The 24,489-nt window shown below is 48.5% G+C and overlaps 2 protein-coding genes across 3 annotated transcripts in view; one reads left to right on the plus strand and one right to left on the minus strand.

Moving 5' to 3' along the window:
• Window positions 1-222: 222 nt before the first annotated feature.
• Window positions 223-23,244, minus strand: LOC133352586 (potassium channel subfamily K member 10-like). Of its 2 annotated transcripts, none has more exons than XM_061568326.1 (7): window positions 22,729-23,244; window positions 21,072-21,988; window positions 17,776-17,896; window positions 11,275-11,435; window positions 10,615-10,801; window positions 6,118-6,260; window positions 223-4,396 (listed from the first exon to the last, which is right to left on the minus strand). In XM_061568326.1, exons 2-7 carry the CDS (start codon window positions 21,258-21,260, stop codon window positions 4,001-4,003), a joined length of 1,197 nt encoding a protein of 398 aa, XP_061424310.1. In that variant the 5' UTR covers window positions 21,261-21,988; window positions 22,729-23,244; the 3' UTR covers window positions 223-4,000. The 2 variants fall into 2 exon arrangements, with proteins under 2 accessions (XP_061424310.1, XP_061424309.1); XM_061568325.1 differs by having other exon boundaries at window positions 21,072-22,114.
• The window catches only part of LOC133352585 (tyrosine-protein phosphatase non-receptor type 14-like), a 40,736-nt gene continuing 37,323 nt past the window's right edge, over window positions 21,077-24,489 (plus strand). Inside the window, exon 1 of the mRNA XM_061568324.1 lies at window positions 21,077-21,212. The gene's annotated coding sequence lies outside the window, so the exon portion shown is untranslated. The remainder of the gene's footprint in view (window positions 21,213-24,489) is intronic.

The raw sequence follows: 24,489 nt of genomic DNA on the forward strand, positions 1-24,489 counted from the left end.
ACACTTTGATTGAGGAATATGTTGAGTTGTGTTTGTTAATTGTGCTTATGCACCACTGTCAACAAAGTATCAAAAATTATTTTATTTCATGGGCCTGTCGTTCTTCAAGTTGATTTTTCACTCTTTCTGAATAAAATGATGATTGAGGCATCATTCCACGATTGAAGGCTCCCTGTGTGATTGGATGATGACTTTTAAAAAATCCACCCTTAAAAACCACAGTCTCTTCACATCTGTGCGTTTTAATCACAGTGTCGTAAGGTACAATTATTGTGCAGCAATATTACATTGCAACAATAACACGAGCAACAATGTACATCAGTTCAATAAAAACAAATTATTACAAAAAAAACATTTATGAGCGAATAACGAAAGAGGCTGAATAGTGCAATAACGCATAGCGCTACAGGGGGGGGGGGGGTAGTCCCACAATTCAGGTGACCTCACAACATTTATCCTAATACCGTATTCACCGGATTATAAGATGCTCCGGAAAGTAAAATGCACTCCAAACTTGTGTCGATAAAGTTACACAGATCTGGTCTCACATGGTTGGATACGTACGGTGCAAAAGAAGTCCATACATACATATGCCCAAGTTTAACACAACCCCAAATTTCCTTCATAACACAGGGGCCAAATTGCATATCATCCTCCGGAGAATACAGCGATACATACAGGGTGTCCTGCTGAAGGTAGTTTATCAATAGATTGAGAAACTGTAGATTATTTCATGGATTAGTCAATGATTTAACACATACACGGAACTGTATGTAGCATTGCCAATCTCAGCGTGCTCTAAACATTCGGTTCGTCTGAGTAATTCTGACACCACAGTCTCTTTATGAGCACAAAGTGTCCACCGAGCAAGGAATTATGGAATTACAGTCCGACTTGGTGTATTATACCCGAGTAAAAAGCCACTCCATGATTAGACCAAAGATTGCCCGCATTCATAAAATTTTCAATGCGTATATCCCAATTGGTGTAACTGTCCATGGGTGAAAAGTATCCAGCTACATTACTTCGGGATCGTTCCACTTTAGCATAATTTTCAATAGCATCCATAGGGTACGAATCTTAATTATCTCCCTCTCCTCGGCCTCTTCTCCCCAGAAAGAGCACGTAAAAATGTCGATTCTTGAAGACGAATAAAAAAATCGAGCTTTTGGTATTACATTTTTTAAAATTAAAGCTTAACGTTAGGCTTCACCATTCTCCCTGCTAGCGCACCGCTTGCACACGCGTGAAAATGTCGATGGTGTTCAATGATCCCTCCGTGCAAGGTGATATTTATAGAGGAGTATGTGCCGGTCGACATGACCCCCGTTCCTTCCAAGAACCGCAACCCTTCCGCTCCCTGCTGAGAGTTTACCTGCACCACTCGTTAATCAACACATTCACGAGCCTCCCGATTGCTGCTGTTCCCACCGCTCATACAATCTAACTACAGGATACCTCCTCACATCCGCAACCCTACTTTTCTTCTAGATTTGAAGTTTTCGTGACTGCAAGGATCCATACTCTTTGGTTCTTTCGGTAAAGTCACGTAGGTGAAAATAATAATAAAATAAAAAAGTGAAAAACAACTAAATTAAATCACCTATTTTTCTTATTATTCGTGGATTTTCCCATCCTGATTTTAGAGGCCCGGTTCCCCGGTATGCTCTTCTATTCACCGGCCCCTTTTTCCCAGCATGCACATCGAGAACATAGATCGTCACTCCTATTATCCACCAAAAAAAGAATCGCAGGTAAAAGGTGCTTGAATGGGAAATGCGTCCTATTATCCGCAAAATTATCCACGTTTCTTTTCCTGGGGATAATAGTGATCCTCAGTGTTCGTGCCCCACACCGCTGCGGATCAGAGGAGTTTCTCCTCTGCTCTTGGTAATCTATGGGCACATAATCCGAAAAATGTACAACAAAAATACCTTTACACTCACACTCCTTTAAGTATGTGCTGCTCTTCACTCGTCGAGGGTCAGTGTCTTGTAGCGCACATGAATGCAAGCACGCGAAGAAGTAAACCGATTCCAGTAAGTCCTCACTTCACGAGTTTTCACTCAAAGCATCTTCGATATAACGCGGTTTTTCCATTAAGATCCCAGGATGAAATGCGCGTTGTAAATTTAAATTATTATTAGGAGGAACGCGCAACGTTATAACGCGGTTTCTGAGCGGCCAGTGACGAACTACTTTCTTGAGCTGCGGCAGCTGTGGGATTGTGAGAATTCTGGGTATGCACGCGGAATGACAGAGTACGCAGGCGTACCCTCATCTCGCTTCTTTCGTCACGCCGTCTTACTGCGTACATCGTATCTCGCAAAACCACATCTTTTACATGATTTCTTACGAGGAAATTGTTTTTTTGGCTCGCGTGTCCCTTTGCTTAACGCGGTGATTTTCAGGAATGCACCTACTGCCGCGTTAAACGAGGGATTAATGTCCTGTAATGAGCAATAAAAACAGGTGAAGTGTTGTACGTCTTCACCGCCATTCTACGGCGATAAACCAACAAAAAATTTACAACCTGACTATCATGTTTTGCATTATTCGTGTTTTGCCTTCATCCAGGCTACATATCCCTCCCATTACCCCAGATAATACTTGCAACAAAGCACCTTACATCGAGTAATGCATTTTAAATCCAATTTGGGAGGCAATTGAGAATGTCTCTTTTTACACGCTTTCTATTAACTCACTCTGTTGTTGTTGTCGTTGTATCCTCAAATCTTGTAACTCAATTTTAACCCACTTACCAAGGTGGTATCGACTGCAAACTTGGTATACTTATGTCATACTGATGACAATACTATATTCTATCATAAAAAATAAAATAAACGTTTTTTTTACAATCTTTTTTACATGTTATGTTTCGGCTTGGGTCTAATTGTCCACGCTCAACTGACGTTGGCTGTAAATCACCACGGTCCCTTACGTCATGGCAAGCCTCGGGGCCACTTTCTGGAGTCGTGGAGTTCTTCCATTACTCGTAGGGTACATTTCATTAAAGCGTGTTTTTTTTTGTTTTTTTAACTATTACTTATTTAAGGGACAACTAAAACTGTGGCTGAAAACCGTAGTTCCCCCATCATTCACCATCAGCACCCAGCTGACGAACAGGTCCGTGCAGGGCAACGATGATTTCCTAACTTCTTGAAATGAGTAAACAAAGTCTGACCTTCGCAAGAAGGTCAAAACCGAGGCGCTTTCCGGAAGGGTTTGCGCACCTCTCGCTGAAGGTAGCGGGGCCACGCTTGGCAATCGCAGCAAGCACCACGTCGTAATGGGCACCATGCAATGCGCCAGCATGCGTCGCACTCGGCCTCTAAGAGACAGCACTCACTCTTAATAAATCACGTCACTCGTACCCATTTTTCCCACTGGCACGTGCGAGCCATAGCGGCGCGGTGCCCTGATTGTACGCGTGGTTTATTTTTTGTCCACCGGTTATTTGGCGTGCCGAGCCGGAATCAAATCGGTGACATACGCTGGCCTCGCGAGACACGAATCTGGCTCGGGGCCAAGCAGGGCCAGAGATAATTACGCATTCATCGCGTGCGACGTCAATCAGTAGGGCTCAAATGCAGCATCACCGCGTCACCTACATATTGTCTCGACTCAATAACCGCGTGCAATGACAATGGCACGGCTCAGCTTCTGCAGTGGAAAACAACCTGGCCCCTCCCCAGCCAGCCCGTGGCTTGGCACGGCCGCGTCACCTGCTCGGGTGTGCAGTGGAAAATAAGAGGGAGTGAGTGACGGCAAACACACACGCTGTTGTCTACAAAGTAAATTTCACACAGCCGTGGCTCTCGGCTCCTTCTCGTCATCCGCAAAGCCGGCCCTGACCCGCGTCCCCTTCCGGTTGGCCCTCTCGAGCGCCGGGGTCTGCGTTGCGTCGTCCAGGTCCGACTCGGGAAGCGCGAACGGTGGCTTGCGCTCGGGCGACTCTCGCTCCACGGCACCGTTGTTGCCGACGTGAGCCGCCGGGTTCTTAGTCGACGCCTTCCGGCCGAGCGCCTTGGTGAGCATTTTTGCGCCGGCGTCGTCCGGCGAGTCTGGATTCTGCCAGCCGGGCCAGAACGCCGGGCCCGTGCCGGCTTGGGCCGTATCGTCCTGGCCGGCCGTTCTCATTTGGAAAAGGGGGGTGAGGAGGAGGAGAAGCGGCGCCCTCGCTGCCAGACTGTTCGCCGCCGCTGAGCTGATCGAGCTGGTCGCCGTCCGCGGCGCCAGCACCATTCGGCTTGCGCTTGAAGGAGCCCGGCATTCGCTGGCCAGGCAGCGCGGTGCTGGCCGCCTTCAGCTTGTCGTGAATGCCGCCCGTGAAGCGGCTTCCCGACTCCTTGAAATCGGCCGTCCACTGGGAGGCGTGCGCCGAGATGCCGCCCATCTGCGCAGGGATGACAGGAAAACCGCGGAACACAGGGAGTTGGTGGGGGGTGGGGCGGCACGACCAACGGATTCACCGACAGGACCGCTACTCGCGGAAATTTCAGTTCACTCTCTGAAACTTTACAGCGTAGGTTGAAAGTGGTTATGCATATCTGTTATGTCTGTCGGAGGAAAGAATATCAAATATGAGTTTAGGATGAAGTTGTCTTTCTATTAGGACCTTACCCTATTGACAATTGGGTTGCCCAAAACCAGAACAAAGAGGCCAATTTGATCATATTTTAACGTATTTTTTCCTGCCAGCTACCGATAACATAATCCACGTGTAAACACAAATGTTTCCTAACCTTTTAGAATAAGAGTCAATCAGTGGAGCGGTGGTGCAGTGGTTAGCGCACTGCGTTATCAAACCTGGCGACCGGAGTACAACTCTCGGTCACGGCTAACATCAGTATTGACTGATGTGGCTATACAACCTCCACGGCCGACACACCATGGAGTGACGTTCATGCAGCATGTAACTGATAGGGCGAAATGGTGGTGAGATGTTAACTACCTCACCCGGTAAACAGGAGGTCGTGGGTTCAATCCCGACACTGAAGCCTGTACATTTGCTGGTCGCGTGGATTTTTCACTGGGTCCTCCTGTTTTTCCTTCCACATTTGGAATCAACGCGTGATTGGAGTATTTGGCTGCCAATAATTTCCGAGTGGTAAACCACTTCGTTGGGCTGTTGTTTGTGGCCAGGTCGCGCCTGAACAAGAGCTACATAGCTCAGTGGGCCTTACCTGGTAAAATTTATTTATAATATTCAATAGCTTACCGTGTTAAAGGACTGTACAGAGCCCTTTATTCGATTAAACAATACTCGGGAAAACATATATTTGTATGGCTAGCAATGTCAGTTTAACACGTAGGCTTTCACGACCAATATCTTGCTCCAAATGCGGTAATCCCCACGCAACACGCAAACAACCATCGCACACAGCAGATTCAAGACACCGATGCCAGTGCAGCGAGCAAGGTCAAGATTTACCACCCCACCCCCCACCCCGGGGGGAGAGATATTTGCACTGCCCTGCCCCTCTCACCAAAAGAGCGGCGTTGATGTTGCGAATGCACAATGACCGAAAATATACTTGGGGCGTCACGCCGCTCGGCCAGGGCACTCGGTCTGCGAAATGCCTGCACGCGCTCTCGCCGACACGAGGCAGCGTGGCAGGCCGCTGGTCTTTGTTAGCCTGTCGTGAATTTACAGCGGCGCACCACTTAGGGTGATTGCTTTGCTGCAGACGGGGGTGTCAGAAAAAATCTTGTATTTTTGGAAATGTTTAATATTTATAAGACGTGATGGTCCAATACTAAGGGGGCGGGGGGGGGGTGTAATACTGTTGTCTGGCTGTCTATGAATAACCTCGTTAAATAATGGGTTTTGGAAAGAGAAATTCTATACAGTTTTTTTGTTACAAAAACACAATGCACGATCGAATTGTGCTACAAAATTGGAGTGTGACGGTACGTGACCCCCACCCCCCAACACCACCCCTTGGCGAATCCATGACTATTCAGAGTCCGCAATTTCGACTCGCGCGCATTGGTCATCTTTCACAGCGGTGGGGAATGCAGCGGCCTCTAGTGTCTGCAGGGTTCGCCCCGAATGGAGGACGGGTGTGCGGAGTATAGAACAGGGGGGGTGTGGGGGGGGGTCCACGCACGAACCTCATTGCGCGTCTTCTCCGACAGCTTGCGGAGCCAGTCCCCGATCATGCTGAGAATGGCAGCAAAGTAGGCCATGCCCAGGAGGATCCAGAACCACACGAGCGGCTTGTACCACTCGCGGTACACGATGTCGCGGTTGCCGCCTGTCGTCGCAAGCGCAGCGTGGACGGCGGCACAATGGCACGGGTCAGAGTCAGGCCTGTCTCAACACTGATGCGTTCTCGCGGCCCTTTATAGTGGCGGACGCGAACCGTGCCGGACCGGCGCGGTTTGTTTCTTGTCGCAACGTACGTATGTGTAGCAGTGTATGTATGTTGAACTTCTTTCGCACCGTACGTAGCCAACCGTGCTAATCGTAGGCGTGGGGGTGAAGGACAACAAATTAAACGCAAAAAGCAGTTCTAAAGAAAGGAGTTTTCAATCTGAATGAGTGCCATAGCTCCAGTGGCTTCCTAATATCGGAAAGAAGAACGTTCCAGACGGCCTCAGAAGTGCACCTGAAAGCGCGCGATGCGGTGACCGCCGTCTTTGTTCAATGGTTAGCCAAAAGCCGTGGCGAGGATGAGCGGAATTCGCGTGACGATTTATGCTCCTTGACCAGATCAGCAAGGCATCGCGGTTCATTTGCGGCAAGCACTCTGTGCGTAATGAGTGCGGAAGAGCCGCTCGACTCTTCAGTTGTTGGCCGCTATCCAGAGGTCGCAACCGGGTACCCGATACCCGAACCCTACCCGATACTCAGCTACCCGTACCCGGCCGGGTACGGGTACCCGTTTGCGACCCTGGTGCGGCCGGGTACGGGTACGGGTAGACCGTGAGTCACTGGTGAGTCACCGTTTGTCACTCATTTCCCAACGTCTTGTCTCTTCTCACAATTCAAGTTCCTAGAATCAACCCACCCGCGCCTGCAACATGGCTTCATCCCAGAGGTCGCAATCAGGTACCCGATACCCGGGTATGACCGAGTACGGGTACGGGTAAGGAATCAAAACCCGTTGGCGACCTCTGCCGCTATCCCTGACTTAACGCGGTTGCACACTAGACGTGCCTGATGATTGCTCAACACATCCCTGCGATGTGGAGACTACCGATTCGATTTTAGACATGCACGTGCCAGCCTTTTCCCGGCAAGCCAGGGTTTGGCACCTCAGTGGCCACGGAAAGTGAGCCTCGCAACTCGTGCGTGATAGACCGACCCTCGCTTCCGCGGCGCTGGATCTTAGGCGTGCGCCGACACTGCCCGTTGTTACGATTCAACGTCGTTATGCAGTGGCCCGGTGCAACAGGCCGTAGTATACCCGGGGTTAAAACGGCCTAGGCTAGATTATACCCGGGTATATTATGGCCTAGGCCAAATTATACCCCTCTAGGCCAAATCATACCCCCATGATAGTAATAGTGTTGAGCGATATACACATGAATTACTACATTTTTCCAACATTTTATTTAAAACTGTAAACACATAGACTTTGATTGCTTCAACCAGAAAAACTTTAATAATAACCCTAACCCTATCCCTAACCCTATCCTTAACCTTAACCTTAACCCTATCCCTAACCCTATCCCTAACCCTATCCTTAACCCTATCCCTATCCCTAACCCTAACCCTAAAAATGCTTCAATTGATCAAATCGAGATTTTTACTTCCATTTAAACTCTTTTTAGATATCGATTGAAGTTCGTTTGAACTTTCACATGGGGCATGTTCTGGCCTGGAGGGGTGTATGGTCTGGCACAGTCGAGTTTAACCCCCCGGGGGGTATAGTTTAGCCTTGGACACTTTATCCCCCCGGGTAGACTCTGGCCTGGGCCAAACTATACCCGGGTTTAATCGGGGCAGGGGTTATTTCAGCCTGTTACACCGGCATTCATTACCGTGCGGTCCTCGATGTACTCAGAGGTTAGAGGCCACCTGTTGACCTTCCCCCGGTTTGGCTTTGAACCCGGGCCACCGTCAGCAATGGAGGCAACCGTTGTTTCACGTGTCCCAACGTTGTTCTATTTGACGTGGTGGTCAAACACGGGGCCGAGGAAGACGCGTACGCGAGGAAGGTGAAGCTATCGCTTTCACGCGTTTGCTCCACTGGAGCGACTGGAGAGGGTGGGGCGAGGAAGTGGCCCGGGACTGAGATGCTAAGATCATGGGGCTGCATCATGCCCGTGTCGTATTGCACCAGATATCCACCTTTCTCGTGCCCGGTGTTTTTTTGTCGTTGCCGTTACTTACCCACACGGCAAGATGTACCACTTAAGCGGACCCGTATCGATTTAAAAATGGATAGCTGTGTTATTGTTGTGTCTTTTGCGGAGTCTTAAATCTGGTTTACACTCCAGTGCTCTCTGCGTGACGTCAGCACGCGGTGGGAGGGAATTCATCGGCTGAAAGAGCGATCAGCAACCCCTCCTCCCAAACTGCCCCGTAGATGCCTTTACAATTATACTCTTAGGTTTTTTCGGTTAAGTCACGTAGGTAAAAAAATTATAAAAATTAAATAATAATGAATGAGAATAAATCAATTAAATCACGACGTTTTGGAGGCAACACAAGTCTCCGTCTTCAGGTGGGAGCGTCACAGCTAAATTTACTGTGTCAAGATGATACTTGATACAGTAAATTGATTTATTTTCATTTATTATTATTTTCATTTTATTATTTTTTACCTACGTGACTTAACCGAAAAAAACCTAAGAGTATGAATCCTTGCAGTCACGAAAGCTTCAAATCTAGCCATTACAATTGTATGGGACGCTCATCCAAATGACTTTCATTACTCAAGAGACCGACAAGGGGGTTGGGGGTGGGAGAGGAATTGAAACCGCCCAACCTGTCTGATCCTCAAGCCGGCATCTGAAACCACTGATGGTTTTTAATTGTCTGTCAGATAAACAAATAAAGAAATACTAACAAGTTGTAATTAATCTAAATGCATTTCGGCCTGCTATGATGGCGAACAATGCTGCACTGGAATCAGTTTTGAAATAAGTGGATAATACCACCAGACCGCCAATGTGATATACTCGTAATTGAAAAATGGATTAGACTTAATTTCAGACTTCAAAAATAGACATGCCTCTGTTTGATGGGCGACCACCATGCATGACAGGTGTTATAGGTTGCAGGGTCTATGTCGTGAGCAGAGGAGGGAAGTGCAGCAAATATCATCGTTGTACTCGACCTTAAATGCTGCACTTCTATGCTTTACACCTTCACCGACCTGCATTGACCAAGCGTGGTGAAGTATGGCAAAATATTTCGATTTAAAGCTTTCGTGACTGCAGGGATTCATCTTCTTGGTTCTTTCGGTAAAGTCACGTAGAATGGAAATAATAAAATTATAAAATAGAACATTATAAAATAATTCTCACGACGTTTCGGCCACAACGCAAGCAGCCGTCCTCAGGTGAAGACCAGGTCTGTCGGGGAGACAGCGTCTGAATGAAACAGCACCATGCTTGGGGGATGGCAAAATAACCCCCCATGACCCGATCGGTGTGGGGAGGCCCTCATCCAGCAGTGGATTGACCAACGGGGCTGTGCGTGTACACGCGTGCACAGTTCAACAGCATATCTCATTCCTGTTTTATGATCTGGCTTGGCTCGGGAAGCCACGGGCAAACCCATCAATTCCTAAAAATCCCCGATGAATTTCACTCCTGCTCGTAGCGCTTCGGGGGCCTTCCTAACTGAATTCTGAAAAGCACCGAGCAGAGACGAAACAGCTGTCTCGACGCGACAGAAACACTTGCCCAAAACGCGCTAATTGCTCAAGACGCCGCCCTTATTTCACCCGAAGCAGGAGGGCGTTACATTTGTATCCTCTTCATGAAGTGAAAATCTACGCTTTGCTCTCCGATGCGTTGTCGTTCAGTTACACGTGTTGTTTGTCACGATGTGGGAAGTTTCTCTCCGAGTGGATTAAGATTAATCGTACCGTCCCACAAAGACGTGCGTTGAGATTAATTGAAATGCACACTCCCTTTCTCTACGTGCCACGTCCTTTCTCAAAGACGCAGGCGATCATGGCCTTCCATTCAGCTGTGCCCATGATATTACTCAAGAACCATGCATCAGATACTCCCAGTTGCATCCAACTGGGGGACAGAACAATGATGATCACTAGATGCCAGCCGACCACGGGAGCAGGCAGGGTTTGGGAAAGGTTTCTCTACAATCGACCACGTGAAGACTGTTGATCAGATCACGGACCTTTGCAATTAATTTCAAATACCATTGTGGCTGTGTTCAAATTATACTGAATGAAATGCACAACCATGTATTTATTTATCTATGTATCTATTGCATAAGACAATGTGGTGACCGTACGTGATTAATAGTTTCTTGCTTCTGGGTCCGATAGATCAAGGAAGGGGGGGGGTCGGGGGGTTAAATCTAGTGCCTACGTTTTGCAGCGTTACCACGGCTACGATCCACGTGCCGTACCCCAGCGGGGCCCCGGTGAGCGTTCGGTGAGGAGCAAAAGCCCTCTGCGTTCCCACCTGCCACGTAGTCTCCGAAGCCGATGGTGGTGAGCGTGATGACCACGAAGTAGATGGCCTCCAGCGGCGTCCACAGCTCGATGTGCATGAAGATGATGGTGGGTAGCACCACGAAGAGGCCGCATCCCATCATGATGAAGATGATCGTGGAGATCACCCGGATCCACGTGGCGCTCACGTGCCACTTCTGGAGGCCGGCGAACAAATGCCCACGCGCGCACGCACGGGCCGAGAATACGAGAGAGTACAATTAGAACAAAAGTATTATTACTAATAAGGGTTTTCCCCTTTTTTTCTGGCAACAAAACTGACACCTTTTGCAAGGAATCATGCTTACATTAACCACAATACTTGCAGTCAAATGCAAACAAAAAATAGTACTCTGATAATTTATGCATTGACTTTGAAACTGATTGGTCCACACCAGAGACAGCTTTCTTTAGAGCCTAGTCTCATATGGTGTTCGACCAGATGACGCCAAAAGGCCACCATAGAGGAAAACGCTCATCTGTGAAAACTACTGGACATCTCTGATAAAGAGCTTAGTAGCTCATCGGATTCCTCCAGTATGAATAAACAACACGATTCAAGAAAGTAGGGAATGCCGATGTTATGAGTGGGTGACGTTATGGAGGAGCGTCACAGCAGGAGGGGGCTCACCATGAAGACCTTCTCGACACGCGCGATGGCCTTGCCGAAGATGGTCCCCAGCTGGTCGCCGACGCCGGCGAGGAGGAAGCCGAAGATGGGGATGCCCACGAGCGCGTACGCCGTGCAGAAGATGCGGCCCCAGTCCGTGCTGGGCGACACGTTGCCGTAGCCTGGCGACGACACGGAGGGACGCGAACACGGAATAATCGATCGTGACCGTCGTCAACCGTCGTCATCGTTTTTTGTCGCCCTCAAATCGTCGGCGTCATCATCGCCGACGACGGATCAAGTATCGAGTGTGTGCATGTTGAACTTCGATTTAAAGAAACGTCGTGAGAATTATTTTATTATGTTTTATTTTTATTATTTTATTATTTCCATTCTACGTGACTTTACCGAAAGAACCAAGAAGATGTTGAACTTCTTTCGCACCGGAGGTGCGGAGTGTGCAGGTGGTGTAACTGCACCGGGGCCCACGGGTTGGCGGGGCCCAGGTGCCAGGCTACGATGATGGCTTGGGGGCCCTGGCAGTTCCAGCTTTAGGCAACATAGGAAATTGGCCTGGAGTGCTGGCAGACTCGGGAGGGGCACCAATGTCAAGTTCTTTAGTCTTGGGGGGGAGCGAATGACACCGGGGGTGTCATGTGACCTGCTCACGTGACATCAAGGAACCTCGGCCTGTATCGGTAGAAGTGCGCGCAGTGATGGGACACGAGGGGCCCCATTGCATTCCTTGCACCAGTGACCCAAGCGACGCCAGTGACTGCTACAACCTTTTCGTCCACTACGGCCTCACCAAATCCCTCATGAATCCACGACGATTCAAAACGCTGCCGCCAGATTGCTCACCCACGCCAGCAAATGTGGTGAGCAAGCCACCCCCAACACCGCACTATGCTCCCTCCACCGGCTCCCGATCCAATCCCAAGATCAACTTCCGGGCTGCGTTCGCCATCTCGAAGATCCTCCGTTTTTTGGCGAGAGAGCACTGAGACCATGAACTCGTTCCGCTTGACAACTTGATTTAACCAAGGGCGGTTGAACCACAAATTTAAACCCAAGATATCGACGGTGCCAGCGCCGACGCACGCTGGTATCCTAATCCACCCAATCACCGCAGCAAGAGGTCTCCATAAGCCAGGGGACAGTGAGTGAACACTTGGACAAACTGGTCACTCGCAACTGTGTGGCTGTCAGCTTTAAAGGGGCACGCGGACATTTGAAACTGAAAGGGCAGAGGTCTGCGAGCAGGGGTCAGGGGGCAGAGGGGCACATGAAAGGGATAATAATTTACGCTGAAGCCCAGACAGTCTCGGCCACCTTGGGCCACCCCGTGCCATCTGGCCATGAGTGTGAATGTGCCCCACATTTCTTATATATATATAAAAATAGAGCGGTAGAGACACGCTGATCGCCAGGGGTGGGTGTCGGCCGTGGAACTTTGCGATACCGCCGTGGAGTTTGGCTCCAGTCTGTGCGAAGTAACATCATCGTCTGGTCAAGATGGGGTCACGCCGGTGCTTGCCACTTAACGACAAGGTGTGAAAAAATAATCCTGGGATTTCAAAAAGAAAAAGTATAAATGTGTGCAAGCGTCCAAGAAATTCCGTTTTCTTACACATATATATCAAAAAGGAAAATATCTTGTTCACGAAAGACAATCATCGCTTGTGCTCACGACTTGTATATGCGCTCGAAAAAGTGTAGCTTGTTTGCCAGCTGCGTATCGTTTTACTCTGCGAATGAAAAATAAAGATTAAGATTTATTTTTGAAATCCTTAAATATAGTCGTAACAGCTGCACACTGCCGCTCGTACATAAATTAAGAATGTAACAGTCGGAGGAATGATAAACACATCTGCGGTGTGTTCTACAGACATACGAAGCAATCGGCGTTTAGTTATTGCATTAAAGACTAGCAGCATTACAGATGTACAGAGTGATCCATTGACATAAACCCAGTTGTCAGAATCTGCCAGGGTTATGATGGTACACGCTATACTGGCGCTACTCAGAACACCACGCACATGAACCGGATTCTATTATTACGCTACCAATGTTTCCGCAGAGAGGAAATGAACTTACAGACACGGGCCTCATTCCAGGGCTTCTACGATTCCATGTGGAGCGTTGTGAATGCCCCCACGTGCTAAATCGGTTGAACCTGGGTCCCACGTGCCGTGACGCGTGGGTGTTATGGGAGGAGACGTTTTTCGATTGTTTTTTTTTCGTCGGAGATGGAGCAATCGCATTGCCCCAGCATTCGCCTCTGGATATTTTCTCTTTTAAGGGCCAGGTCAAAGACCTTGTGTGTGTGTGTGTGCGCGTGCTGCGATAGTGTAGCGGTGATCGCTACGCTGCGCTACGAACCCGACGACCCGTGTTCGATTCCCGCTCACGGCCAACACCGGCGACGGTTATCTGAACCGGTCCTGGGCCTCCCCAAGGTCGACTCAGCCTAAAATGAGTACCTGGTGTGCAGTGTGTAAACATCGCCACTGGGGAGACAAAGGTGCTGGCCACCCACCCCCTCGTGTGCCATGCCGGCCTTCATGGGAGCTACCCGCTAACAGCACTTGCCCCAACAGTCTGTTAAAACTTCACTGGGGGATCTTTGTCTTTGTGTTTGTGTGTGTGTGCCGCAAGATATCGGTGACCTCGGCGTAAGTGTCGTCATCACGGAAGGCTTGTAAAGCAATTCACAGTGGCTACGTTGGACAAAGTACATCCGGCGAGAGTTAAAAAAAATATATATAGTAATTTACGTTGTTATTGAGATCGGTGGGCGATGTGTCGAGGCTTTTAATTTAAATAGTATTCTCCCCATACGTACAGGACTGTGGTAATTTCTCCCGATTATTTTAGTGGGGTATCTACAAACGGATCGCGCTATACCATTGCGAAGGTGTGTTGCCATCTGAAGGGTGCGCAGTCACAAACCTGTCAACCCCTTATCAGTGCCTACCTTATTACAGACCAATTCAGACCTTATTGGTCACCCAGTGCCCTTATCAATCTCAACGTTCATCCTACAAAGTCCCATCACATGGGAGAAACACAAACAAATAGACAAAACAACTTAAATTAAATTGCCCGTATCGGAACGGCTGTACACCGTACGGACCTAAAAGCTCAATTTCCCTGCACAAGAATACGGGTGGGTTGACAGGGAAGCAGTCGCCACGAATCATCGTCCGTCATCTCGGACGAATGCCGAGCCCACCATTACCACCGCTACGACACCCAACACGCGGCGTGGTAACTCGAGAAAAACGTGACCCGCGGACATCTTTCTCCGCGCTCGCCCGACAGCGCGGGCACTGCAAGAAGCGGTCCGCTGCGTGCCACTTCCACGTGACCATTCGCGCATTTAATTGTGGGTGGCATGGGGGTCCAGCTTGCGGTCGGGACGCTGGTGCTTTCCGTTTGATTTATGAGTAAGGGGATCACGAGTGAGCGGTGGTTACGTGGCTAGCTCTTGGCTGGCCATCGAACAAAGACCGTCGTCGCCGCATCGCGCGCCTTCAGACGCGCTCCTGCGGCCGTCTGGAACGCTCTCCCTTCCGATATCAGGAAGCCACTGGAGTTATGTACTTTTAAACGTGGATTTAAAACTCATTTCCTTAGAAATTATTGTTGTTCTTTCTCCGCATCGCACCTCTGATTAGCACGGTTGGTTTACGTACGGTGCGAACGAAGTTCAACGTACATACCTACAAATATGTCAACCTGAGTTTGATTCCAGGCGCTGGCTAACATCAGTGGTTAGTGATATCTGAACCAATCCTGAACCTCTCCCTTTTCACTCACCACCACTGGTCAGCATGGTGAAGTATGGTCAAATGACCCCCCCCCCACCTCGACCAACAGAGCATGGGGAGGCCTGCATCTAGCAGTGGATTAGCAAAAGGGAGGTTCAAGTTGCGTTTTTCAAGTTTATTTTATTTCACCACGTGGTGAGAACTCCAGAGACGGCTGAGTCGCACTTGCAAGAGTGACCTGGGGCATTGGTCTGTCTGTAGGCGGCGATGATTGCTGTGCATAATTCCCATTGAGTATTTTAACACGTAGTCTTTCGCGACCAATATTATCCATATTAAAAGGGTTTTTTTGGGGTTAGATTGCGTAAAAATAAATGTGCCACTAAACCTGCCACCACCCGACGCGGCCAATTAGTAAGGTTTGTCATGGTAACAAAACGTTGCCAATTGGTTACTACTTCGGCACACCGGTTGTGTGTTGGAGATTAAACCGACAACGTTGACAATTCGAGCGCTGTGGCGTTTCTCTGGTGATTACAAACTGACTCTAATTGAGTGACTTTCGGGTAAATTTCGAATTAGCCTAATTTTGACCTTCATTATCTGTGGGCAATGGGTAACGATTTGTGGTCCGGATGCTGGGCTTCCTCTGTGCATGTGGGAATACACGTACTCACAAATGTCTTTGCACACGGGGGAAATAAATGCTTCTACAAAACACACCGGATGCAGGCATTGCACTCTCCAGGGTTAAAGCGTAGTTCTAGAAAGCGTAAAGTGCTCATAGCACCTTGTTGGAGAAATGTGTGCATTTACGCCACGTGGCGATGAGATTTAACATGGAAGAGCAACTCAATGGCTCCACATTATCCTATAGCCATTCACCAGCGTGAGTTTGCAACTGTCATAAATGTTTATAGCCGTGGCACTCAGAAAATGTTATTTTTGTGGGTTTGACAGCGCTTTTCTCCACATCCCTGGAGTTTTGTGCGTTAAAAAATACTACCGAGCGGATGCCCGCCAATATTTACTTTGTTTTAAGGATGAGGATCGATTTCTCCGTGGCGTGTGCGATAAGCGGAACGTAATAATGAAAAGCCACCCACATATGCACCTAGAGAGAAAACAATTATCAATGCATATTATCTAAATTTCGATTTAAAGCTTTCGGGACTGCAGGGATTCATCTTCTTGGTTCTTTCGGTAAAGTCACGTTTTATAATGTTTTATTTGTATTATTTTATTATTTCCCTTCTACGTGACTTTACCGAAAGAACCAAGAAGATGGATATTATCTGTTGTGAAATATGGATCAGAAACATGAATGTTAGCAAAGGAAATGTAAAAACAGCTGAAAACATCTGGCCACGGTGCCGAGATGTTAAGTACCCCACCTGGTATACAGGAGGTTGTGGGTTCGATCCCGACCCTAAAGCCGGTGTATCTGAAGTTTGCATTTTCTCTCCGTGGTCTTGTGTTTTTTTTTTCTCCGGGTCCCCCAGTTTTTCCCTCCACATTTAGAAACATGCGCTCAGAGTATTTTGCTGCTATAAAATTTCCGCATGATAAACCACCTCGTTGAGCTATCATTTGTGGCCAAGCACGCTTCTGAAAAAGAGCTACATTTCTCAGTGGGCCTTACCTGGTAAAATAAAAACATATGCGTTAATAGTTTTAGTTTAGAAAAGTGCGCAGAGAAGTGTGAAGAAGTGCCTGCTGGCGAGTAAACGAGGAACTTTGGGTCACAGTGGGGCCCACGCTGCTGGTCCAAGGGTTCCAACCACATGCCAAAGTTGGCCCACAGTAATAACCAGGGCAGTCGATGGATTCGAACCGCTAACCTCTGCAACGGGCGGCAAATGCACTCCTGCTGGGCCACCGCCTCTAACCAATGACCACGACATCTAACCAGCAGTGACCATGACGTCTAACCAACAGTGACCATGTTGGTCAGACTGCCCCTCGCCTGAGCAGCTGCTCTTAACGTAAACCTGCACAATCGGCAGTTCACCAGCGTCGATTCAAGAAACACTGTGCGTCGAAACAGCTCTGCAGTTGTTGGCGATTGTCTCGAATCACCGGGGCTAAAATGCCGTGGCGGCCGATGGGCCGTGTTCAGAAATACTTTGATTTGTTCTAGATTTGAAGCTTTCGTGACTGCAAGGATTCATACTCTTAGTTTTTTTTTTCGGTAAAGTCACGTAGGTAAAAAATGAAATTAAAATTAATAAAAAAATAAAATAATAAAAAAATCACGACGTTTCGGAGGCAACACAAGTCTCCGTCATCAGGTGGGACCGTCACAGCCAGATTTGCTGTATCAAGTGAGGCTTTGATTTGTGTTGTTGTCGTCGTCGTGTTTGAATGTGGAACGTGTCTGTCTGTCAAGTCTGTCAAGGAGACGTGCCGAGTCGCTCTCAGCTATCGTGGTTGAGCACGGTGCCGGCAAAGAAGAAGAAGAAGAATGCGCTTCCTAAATCCCACAGGCTGCTGCTGTTGTTCATGAACGGTTGGCTAGAGGGCCCACGCCAGATTCGTTCCAATGTTGGAAACGGTGCCTGTGAAGGAAGGCGTGCCGAGTCGCTTTCACCTATCGTGGTGAACACCGTCCCGGCGAAGAAGAAGGCGCTTCCTAGATCCCACAGGCTGCTGCTGTTGTTCATGAACGGTTGGCTAGAGGGCCCACGCCAGATTCGTTCCAATGTTGGAAACGGTGCCTGCGAAGGAAGGCGTGCCGAGTCGCTCTCACCTATCGTGGTGAGCACCGTCCCGGCGAAGAAGAAGGCGCTTCCTAAATCCCACAGGCTGCTGCTGTGGTTCGTGTTGTTGGCGAGAGGGTCCACGCCGGCGCTGATGGCATCTTTCACGTGCTGCGTGTGCGTGGATGTGCCGCGGACACAAACAGATGCGGAGATGAATGCGGATTAATACACAGAAATGCCCGGCGACACAATGAATTTCCCATAAATATGCTAAATTCCTCTTGATATGCAAATTATTTTGTCAAGGTGCTCCTCTTCCCCCCTCCATCCCAGCTTAAATATACGCTGCCAAGCATGGTCGTGCCCATTCAGACGCTGTCTTCCCCCCGACAGACCTGTTCTTCACCTGAGGACAGCTGCTTGCGTTGTGGCCGAAACGTCGTGATAATTATTTCATAATGTTTTATTTTTGTTATTTTATTATTTCCATTCTACGTGACTTTACCGAAAGAACCAAGAAGACTAACGACTGCCGTAGAGAAAATGTGACACGGTTAATGCGTTCGGGATCAAGACGTCATCACGGCCAAAGCCGCTGATGCCCCCCTCACCATCGCGACCACAACGGTCGAGAAACGCAGCGACGACCCCCGAGAGCTGTCCTGACAGTCTACCCCACCTCTTAGGGTCTCCACCCGGTCACCATGCCTGGATGTAACATCGTTAACTCGAATGCTTCCCATTTCTCTGTTGAAATGTAGCCTTCGTGAGAGCGCATTTCCTTGCATGACTCGTGATTTGTATTTTTGTTTTCTTGATGCAGTCTCAACACAGCTGCTCCCAATTTTAGAAATGGTTTTGATGACATCTAGATATTTTTGGTTGTTATATCAAGGCCTTGGATCGTGAGAGCTAATGAATTAAATCAGTTTCCAGACTGAGGCTCACTTCTCTGCTTGCTCCTTTCTTTACTCTAGCCCCTCTCTTTCCTTCCCTCTCATTCCAGATATCTTGGCCGGGTCATTCAATTCTCTAGAAGTGCTTTTTTGTGTTTAGCTTGTTGTCCCCACCCCTGCACCACCGATAAGCACGGTTGGCTACGTACGGTGCGAAAGAAGTTCGAACATACATACGTCATTTATTATTTATATTATTACTTCTATTAATTTTATTTTTATTTTTTACCTACGTGACTTTATCGAAAAAGCCTAAAAGTATGAATCCTTGCAGTCACGAAAGCTTCAAATCTAGAATTAATACATACGTAAATTAATTTAAAAAACGGACGCTTTTTTTGCGAGTATCAAAGTATGAAAAGATAAGAATAGGTTTTACCCTTTCTGGCAATAAAACAGGAGGTGTTAAGAAGTTTCAAACAGCAAATATAAACCTTTTTCAAGGAATCATGTTCGCATCAGCCACACGTATGCTTGTGGTCTGACACTGGTGAGACGAGGCCCTGGTGTAGGCCAATCAGTTTCAAAGACGATGCCATATATAATTATCAGAGCATGTGTGTTTACATTTTCACCACAACGAGTGTGTGTGGTTAATGCGAACTTGATTCCTTGCAAAGGGTTTCTGTTTGGTGTTTGAACATCTCAACACCCGTTTTATTGCCAGAAAGCGTAAAACCTATTCTTATTTTTCATACTTAGGAGCCGTCCATAAATGACGTCACGCTATTTTGGACAATTTTTGACCCCCCCCCCCCCCTTCGTCACACGACGTCACAAAAGTCAGACCCCCCCTCAAATATGACGCCATAAAGCTCTGCCCCCCCCCCCCCAAATAAAACATGCTTCAAATCGCTTTAAACTATTGTCATTGTAGTGCGTATTTAATGTGGTGCTGCACTCTGATGTTGTAGGAGCAAACATTTATTAAAAAGTCTATTTAATTAAGTAGAACGTGTTGTCTATATTCATTTTCATCGTCACACATCGTCACAAATGTCTGACCCCCCTCCCCCCCTAGGTGCGTGACGTAATTTATGGACGTCCCCTTACATAAATTCCTTCTGCCCTTATCCTCCCTTTCCTACGCCTCTCTCCTCCTTCTCTTTCCCTGCTGCTCATCTTCAGCCGTACCACCCTCTTTGTCCATCTTGGGTACCTTTGTCCCGACATCCCTTCAATTCCCCCCGTTGCTCTTTCCACGTCAATTGTATCCCTGCCGCTACTCCCCACGCGCTCGGCGTGCCACGGGTACCACGGCTTTATGAATACAAATTAGTTTTGGACACGGTCGTGGTGGCAATTACCAAATGTATTTCACGTTCGTATTGACCAAAGTATGACTCCAGTTACTCGTTGGAAACGGGAAGACTGATTGGACAATCTTCAGCAGGAGCAAAGATCATTAGCATCCTAGGTGGCCAAACGTCACTGGCAGGCCTAATAATGTATTTTTATGGGCAGTAAAAGTTAATGATGTGATAGCCCCATTCATTTGAAAAGTTTCTAGGCGTGTCACGTGGTTCACTGCGGCTGGCTATATCAATACAGGAGGGTAGTACCGCAACACGTTCTGCCACCTTGCGTGGTACTGACAAGTTCAATCAATCCAATAACTCAAATGAATACTAATTGTAATCCGAATGTTCATCCACTGCTGGATGAAGGCCTCCCCATGCTGTGTGTTGGTCGTGGGGTTTGTTTGACCATACTTCGCCAGTCTCGTTAACGTGTGTTGGAGGAGAGGTGTGGGGGGGGGGGAGCAGGTCTGATTGGAATATCACTCGCCATCGGTGTTAGCCGTGGTCGGGGAGCAAACTCGGTTCGCTGGGTTTGATGGTGCACGCGACCATCAACAATGCACCCACTGCTCCACCGCGAACCCTTTAACCAAGGAAAGCCTCACGCAGTCTCTGGACTCTTTGTCGGAAGGTTCCCGCTACCTACATGGCGGATACTCGGTGGCTACATCCATCAATGGGCGTTTGGCTTCATGCGCGACGGAACCGGGAGAAGCCGGAGGCACCCCCCACCCCCCCAAACACGTCGCACGCGACCTGATAACACACGCAGAGCGCCGCACGGACAGATGCAATAATCGGTTACCCCACTGCCATCTCCTGGCCACCTTGCGGACAACATACAAACGACCCCAGAGGGCTTCTCAGGCAGTCGCCCGTGCAAATACGAACCAGGCTCACGCTCGGCTCAGGCGACAGGACCTCACACAGCTTGGCGTGGAGTCGCGTGCACGTTACGTTGAACTTCTTTCGCACCGTACGCGGCCAACCGTGCTAATCAGGAGGTGCGTGGTAACGGCAACACAACACACAGCACCAATTCCACGTCGTCACTCGCCTCCATCTCCTCATTCATCCACTGCTCACCTGTATGAGGGACATCATCTCGTGTCGGCTCACGCACTCGTGCTTGACGAGGAAGTCCACCCTCTCGGCGTTCATGGACGAGCGCTGGCTCATCTCAAACGGCTGCTCCAGCGCTTGGAAGACTAGAGCACCTGCCACCAGGTACACCAGCACCACGGCCAGCAGCACCAGCACCGCCTGCCACTTCATTGCCCCAGCAGCGGCGGCAGCACTAGCAGCGGTAGTAGTTGTAGCAGCGGTGGTGGTACTAGCAGCGGTAGCACTAGCAGCAGCAGCGGCAGCACTAGCAGCGGTAGTTGTAGCAGCGGTGGTGGTACTAGCAGCGGCAGCACTAGCAGCAGTAGTACTATCAGCAGCAGCGGCAGCACTAGCAGCGGTAGTTGTAGCAGCGGTGGTGGTACTAGCAGCGGTAGCACTAGCAGCAGTAGTACTAGCAGCAGCAGCAGCGGCAGCACTAGCAGCGGTAGTATATCAGCGGTAGTACTAGCAGCGACAGCACTAGCAGCAGTAGTACTATCAGCAGCAGCGGTAGCACTAGCAGCGGTAGTTGTAGCAGCGGTGGTGGTACTAGCAGCGACAGCACTAGCAGCGGTAGTTGTAGCAGCGGTGGTGGTACTAGCAGCGGTAGCACTAGCAGCAGCAGCAGTAGCAGCAGCAGCGGTAGTACTATCAGCAGCAGCGGTAGCACTAGCAGCGGTAGTATATCAGCGGTAGTACTACCAGCGGTAGCACTAGCAACAGTAGTACTATCAGCAGCAGCGGTAGTATATCAGCGGTAGTACTAGCAACAGCGGTAGCACTAGCAACAGCGGTAGCACTAGCAACAGCGGTAGCAGTAGCAGCAGTAGTACTAGCAGCAGCAGCGGTAGCTGTATCACGACCAGCAGCGGCAGCAGCAGCAGCAGGAGCAACTGCTTCTGCAGCAGCGGTAGCAGCAGCGGTAGAAACAAACCAGAGCGCACTGAATGAATGAGCTCAAAGCTCAGTGCTAAAGAGAAGACATATACACGTAGAATGTATGTATGTAGCAGCAGTAGGAACTCCTACTACAACAGCAGCAGCAGCAGTAACAGCAGATGAGTAACGGCAGCTTGAGTAGCAGCGATACGTAGCGGCAGTAACAGCGCAATGGTAATAGCAGCAGCAGTAACAGTGATAGCAGCAGTAGGAATAGCAGCAGTAGCAGCAGCATCAGCAGACACGAGCGCACGTGATGTGTTGAATCAGAATATGTATTTAGACTGGAGGAATCCGATAAGCTATAAAGCTCAGAGCTAAAGGGTAAATATATAACACTTGTATTTATATGTGTATATGTATGGGCATGCAATGTTTTGTCACTTTACTTTAGAATTATATTTGAGTATGGAAGGATAAATCATTACGAAGTACTCTATTGTGCATCCTACATAGAACCGTGGTTGTATATTTACAAACCGTATTAAAACGTCTTAAATTAGCGATACAATTATTTTCTTATCTATTTGAAATGACTGTGTTAAGTTAAAAAGATCCATGAAAAAATCAATTTAGAAAGCAATGACGAAGAAAAAAATGTGTAATAATTAAAAAATACCATACAATGTATACAGAAGATACAGAGAACACAGAGAACGCGTTTAATATTTGTAAATTCCACCTGCCCAACGATACTCACATCGCGGCTACCAACGGTGAGAACGAACAAGTGACGAGACACTCCCAGATGACGGTGATTGTGCTTGAGGCGAGTGGAGGGGTAGGCGTGGGGGGGAAGGGTAGGCGAGTGAGTGGAGGGGTAGGCGTGCGAGAGAGAGCGAGAGAGGCAGAGGAGGGTTCGTCTAGCTGGGGTCTAGACCGAGACGGAGAGAGACGCAAGCGCGGCGCGCTTCCACGCCTCGGCGAGAATGAATTGCCTCCGCGGAAACTCGACGCTTCGTGGCTGTGAGATGGCTCATTTATTTATATATTTACCTATTCACTCTGAACGCACGCCCGGCGTGGGATATATTTAACTCGTTTAGGCAACGATAGGACCAGTGCACCCGTCTGCAAAGACAAAGCCAAAGACCCCCCCCCCCCACCCCGTATAGCCTTCACAGGCTGTTTGGGCAAGTGCTGTTTGCGAGCACGGTGCACGAGGGAGTGCGTGTTCAGCACCACGCCCAAACGGCTTCGTATGCCCAGTAGAGATGCTTAACACACCGCATCAGGTACTCATTTGAGACTGAGCCGACCTAGGGGAGGCCCAGGACCGGTTCAGATAATCGTTACTGTGTTGGCCGTGAGTGCGAATCGAACTCTGGTGGCCGGGTTTGTAGCGCAGCGCGCTAACCGCTACACCACCGCTCCCCGTCTGCACACACATCACATCCACGTGTGCGTCTGTTGAACTTGTTTCGTACCTTACGTAGCCAACCGAACTAATCGGCGGTGCGGGTGAAGGACAACAAACAGAACACAAAAAAACAATTCGAAAGAAATAAATTTGCAATGTAGATTTAAAAGTGCATACCTCCAGTGGCGCATGCAGTGGCTAGGCACATTGTGGGGAGCGGTGGCGCAGTTGTTGGAGCACTGCGCTACGAATCCGGAAAACGCGAGTCGCGATTCCCACTCGTGATTGATGGCAACGAATATTTGAACCGGTCCTGCGGCCCTCGCCTAGGTCGACTCAGCCTCAAATGACTATCTGCTCAGAGTTTGCTGAAATGAAGGCTGCTGGGTAATTTAATGGTGTACGGACTGTCTTTAGGGATATGGACTAAACCGTATTTTATTTTTACGTGGAGAGACAGAAAGGAGGTTGATTTATTCACGCGTTTTACTAGCGCCACGGATGAGACGTGGCATTCAATGGAACCTTGGTAAATTAATCTCGAAAAAGGCTGAGCTCTATTAATAGCCATGACTAATATTCTTGGTTCTTTCGGTAAAGTCACGTACTGTATATGAATCCCTGCAGCCACGGAAGCTTTAAATTGAAAATTAAAGCCACGTCTCAATTAGTGAGCCATCATCATTATTGGCTGCAGGCATCCTCCAGTATGAATATGCGATATGTTTGGATTTAAAGCTTTCGTGACTGCAGGGATTCATCTTCTTGGTTATTTCGGTCTTTCCGACAGACCTGTTCTTCACCCGAGGAGGGCTGCTTGCGTTGTGGCCGAAACGTCGCGAGAATTATTTTATAATGTTTTATTTGTATTATGTTATTATTTCCCTTCTACGTGACTTTACCGAAAGAACCAAGAATAAGTATAACCAGTAAAAACTAAGTTTTTCACTATAAATCCTTTATATGCATGGCGGCTAGAGTCCTCTCGTCCTCTGGCTTGAGATGGCTGCCACCTATGGGTCAGATGATTGTCTGCCAGTATTAAGCAATTGGTAATTAAATATTTAATTTGTTTTCCCTAAACAGTGTAAAATTTTGGGG

The sequence above is a fragment of the Lethenteron reissneri genome, chromosome 41, assembly GCF_015708825.2.
Source record: "Lethenteron reissneri isolate LAM-NWPU_2019-01 chromosome 41, ASM1570882v1, whole genome shotgun sequence".
Classification (NCBI taxonomy): Eukaryota; Metazoa; Chordata; class Hyperoartia; order Petromyzontiformes; family Petromyzontidae; genus Lethenteron; species Lethenteron reissneri.

What these genes read in the sequence shown, in the direction of transcription:
- LOC133352586 (XM_061568326.1), bottom strand. Translation starts at nt 21,260, where the DNA reads ATGAAGTGGCAGGCGGTGCTGGTGCTGCTGGCCGTGGTGCTGGTGTAC. An exon ending in CTTCGGAGACTACGTGGCAG is followed by an intron (nt 6,261 to 10,614) that starts GTGGGAACGCAG and finishes TTGCGACGACAG; the next exon opens with GCGGCAACCGCGACATCGTG. An exon ending in CGGAGAAGACGCGCAATGAG is followed by an intron (nt 4,397 to 6,117) that starts GTTCGTGCGTGG and finishes ATCCCTGCGCAG; the next exon opens with ATGGGCGGCATCTCGGCGCA.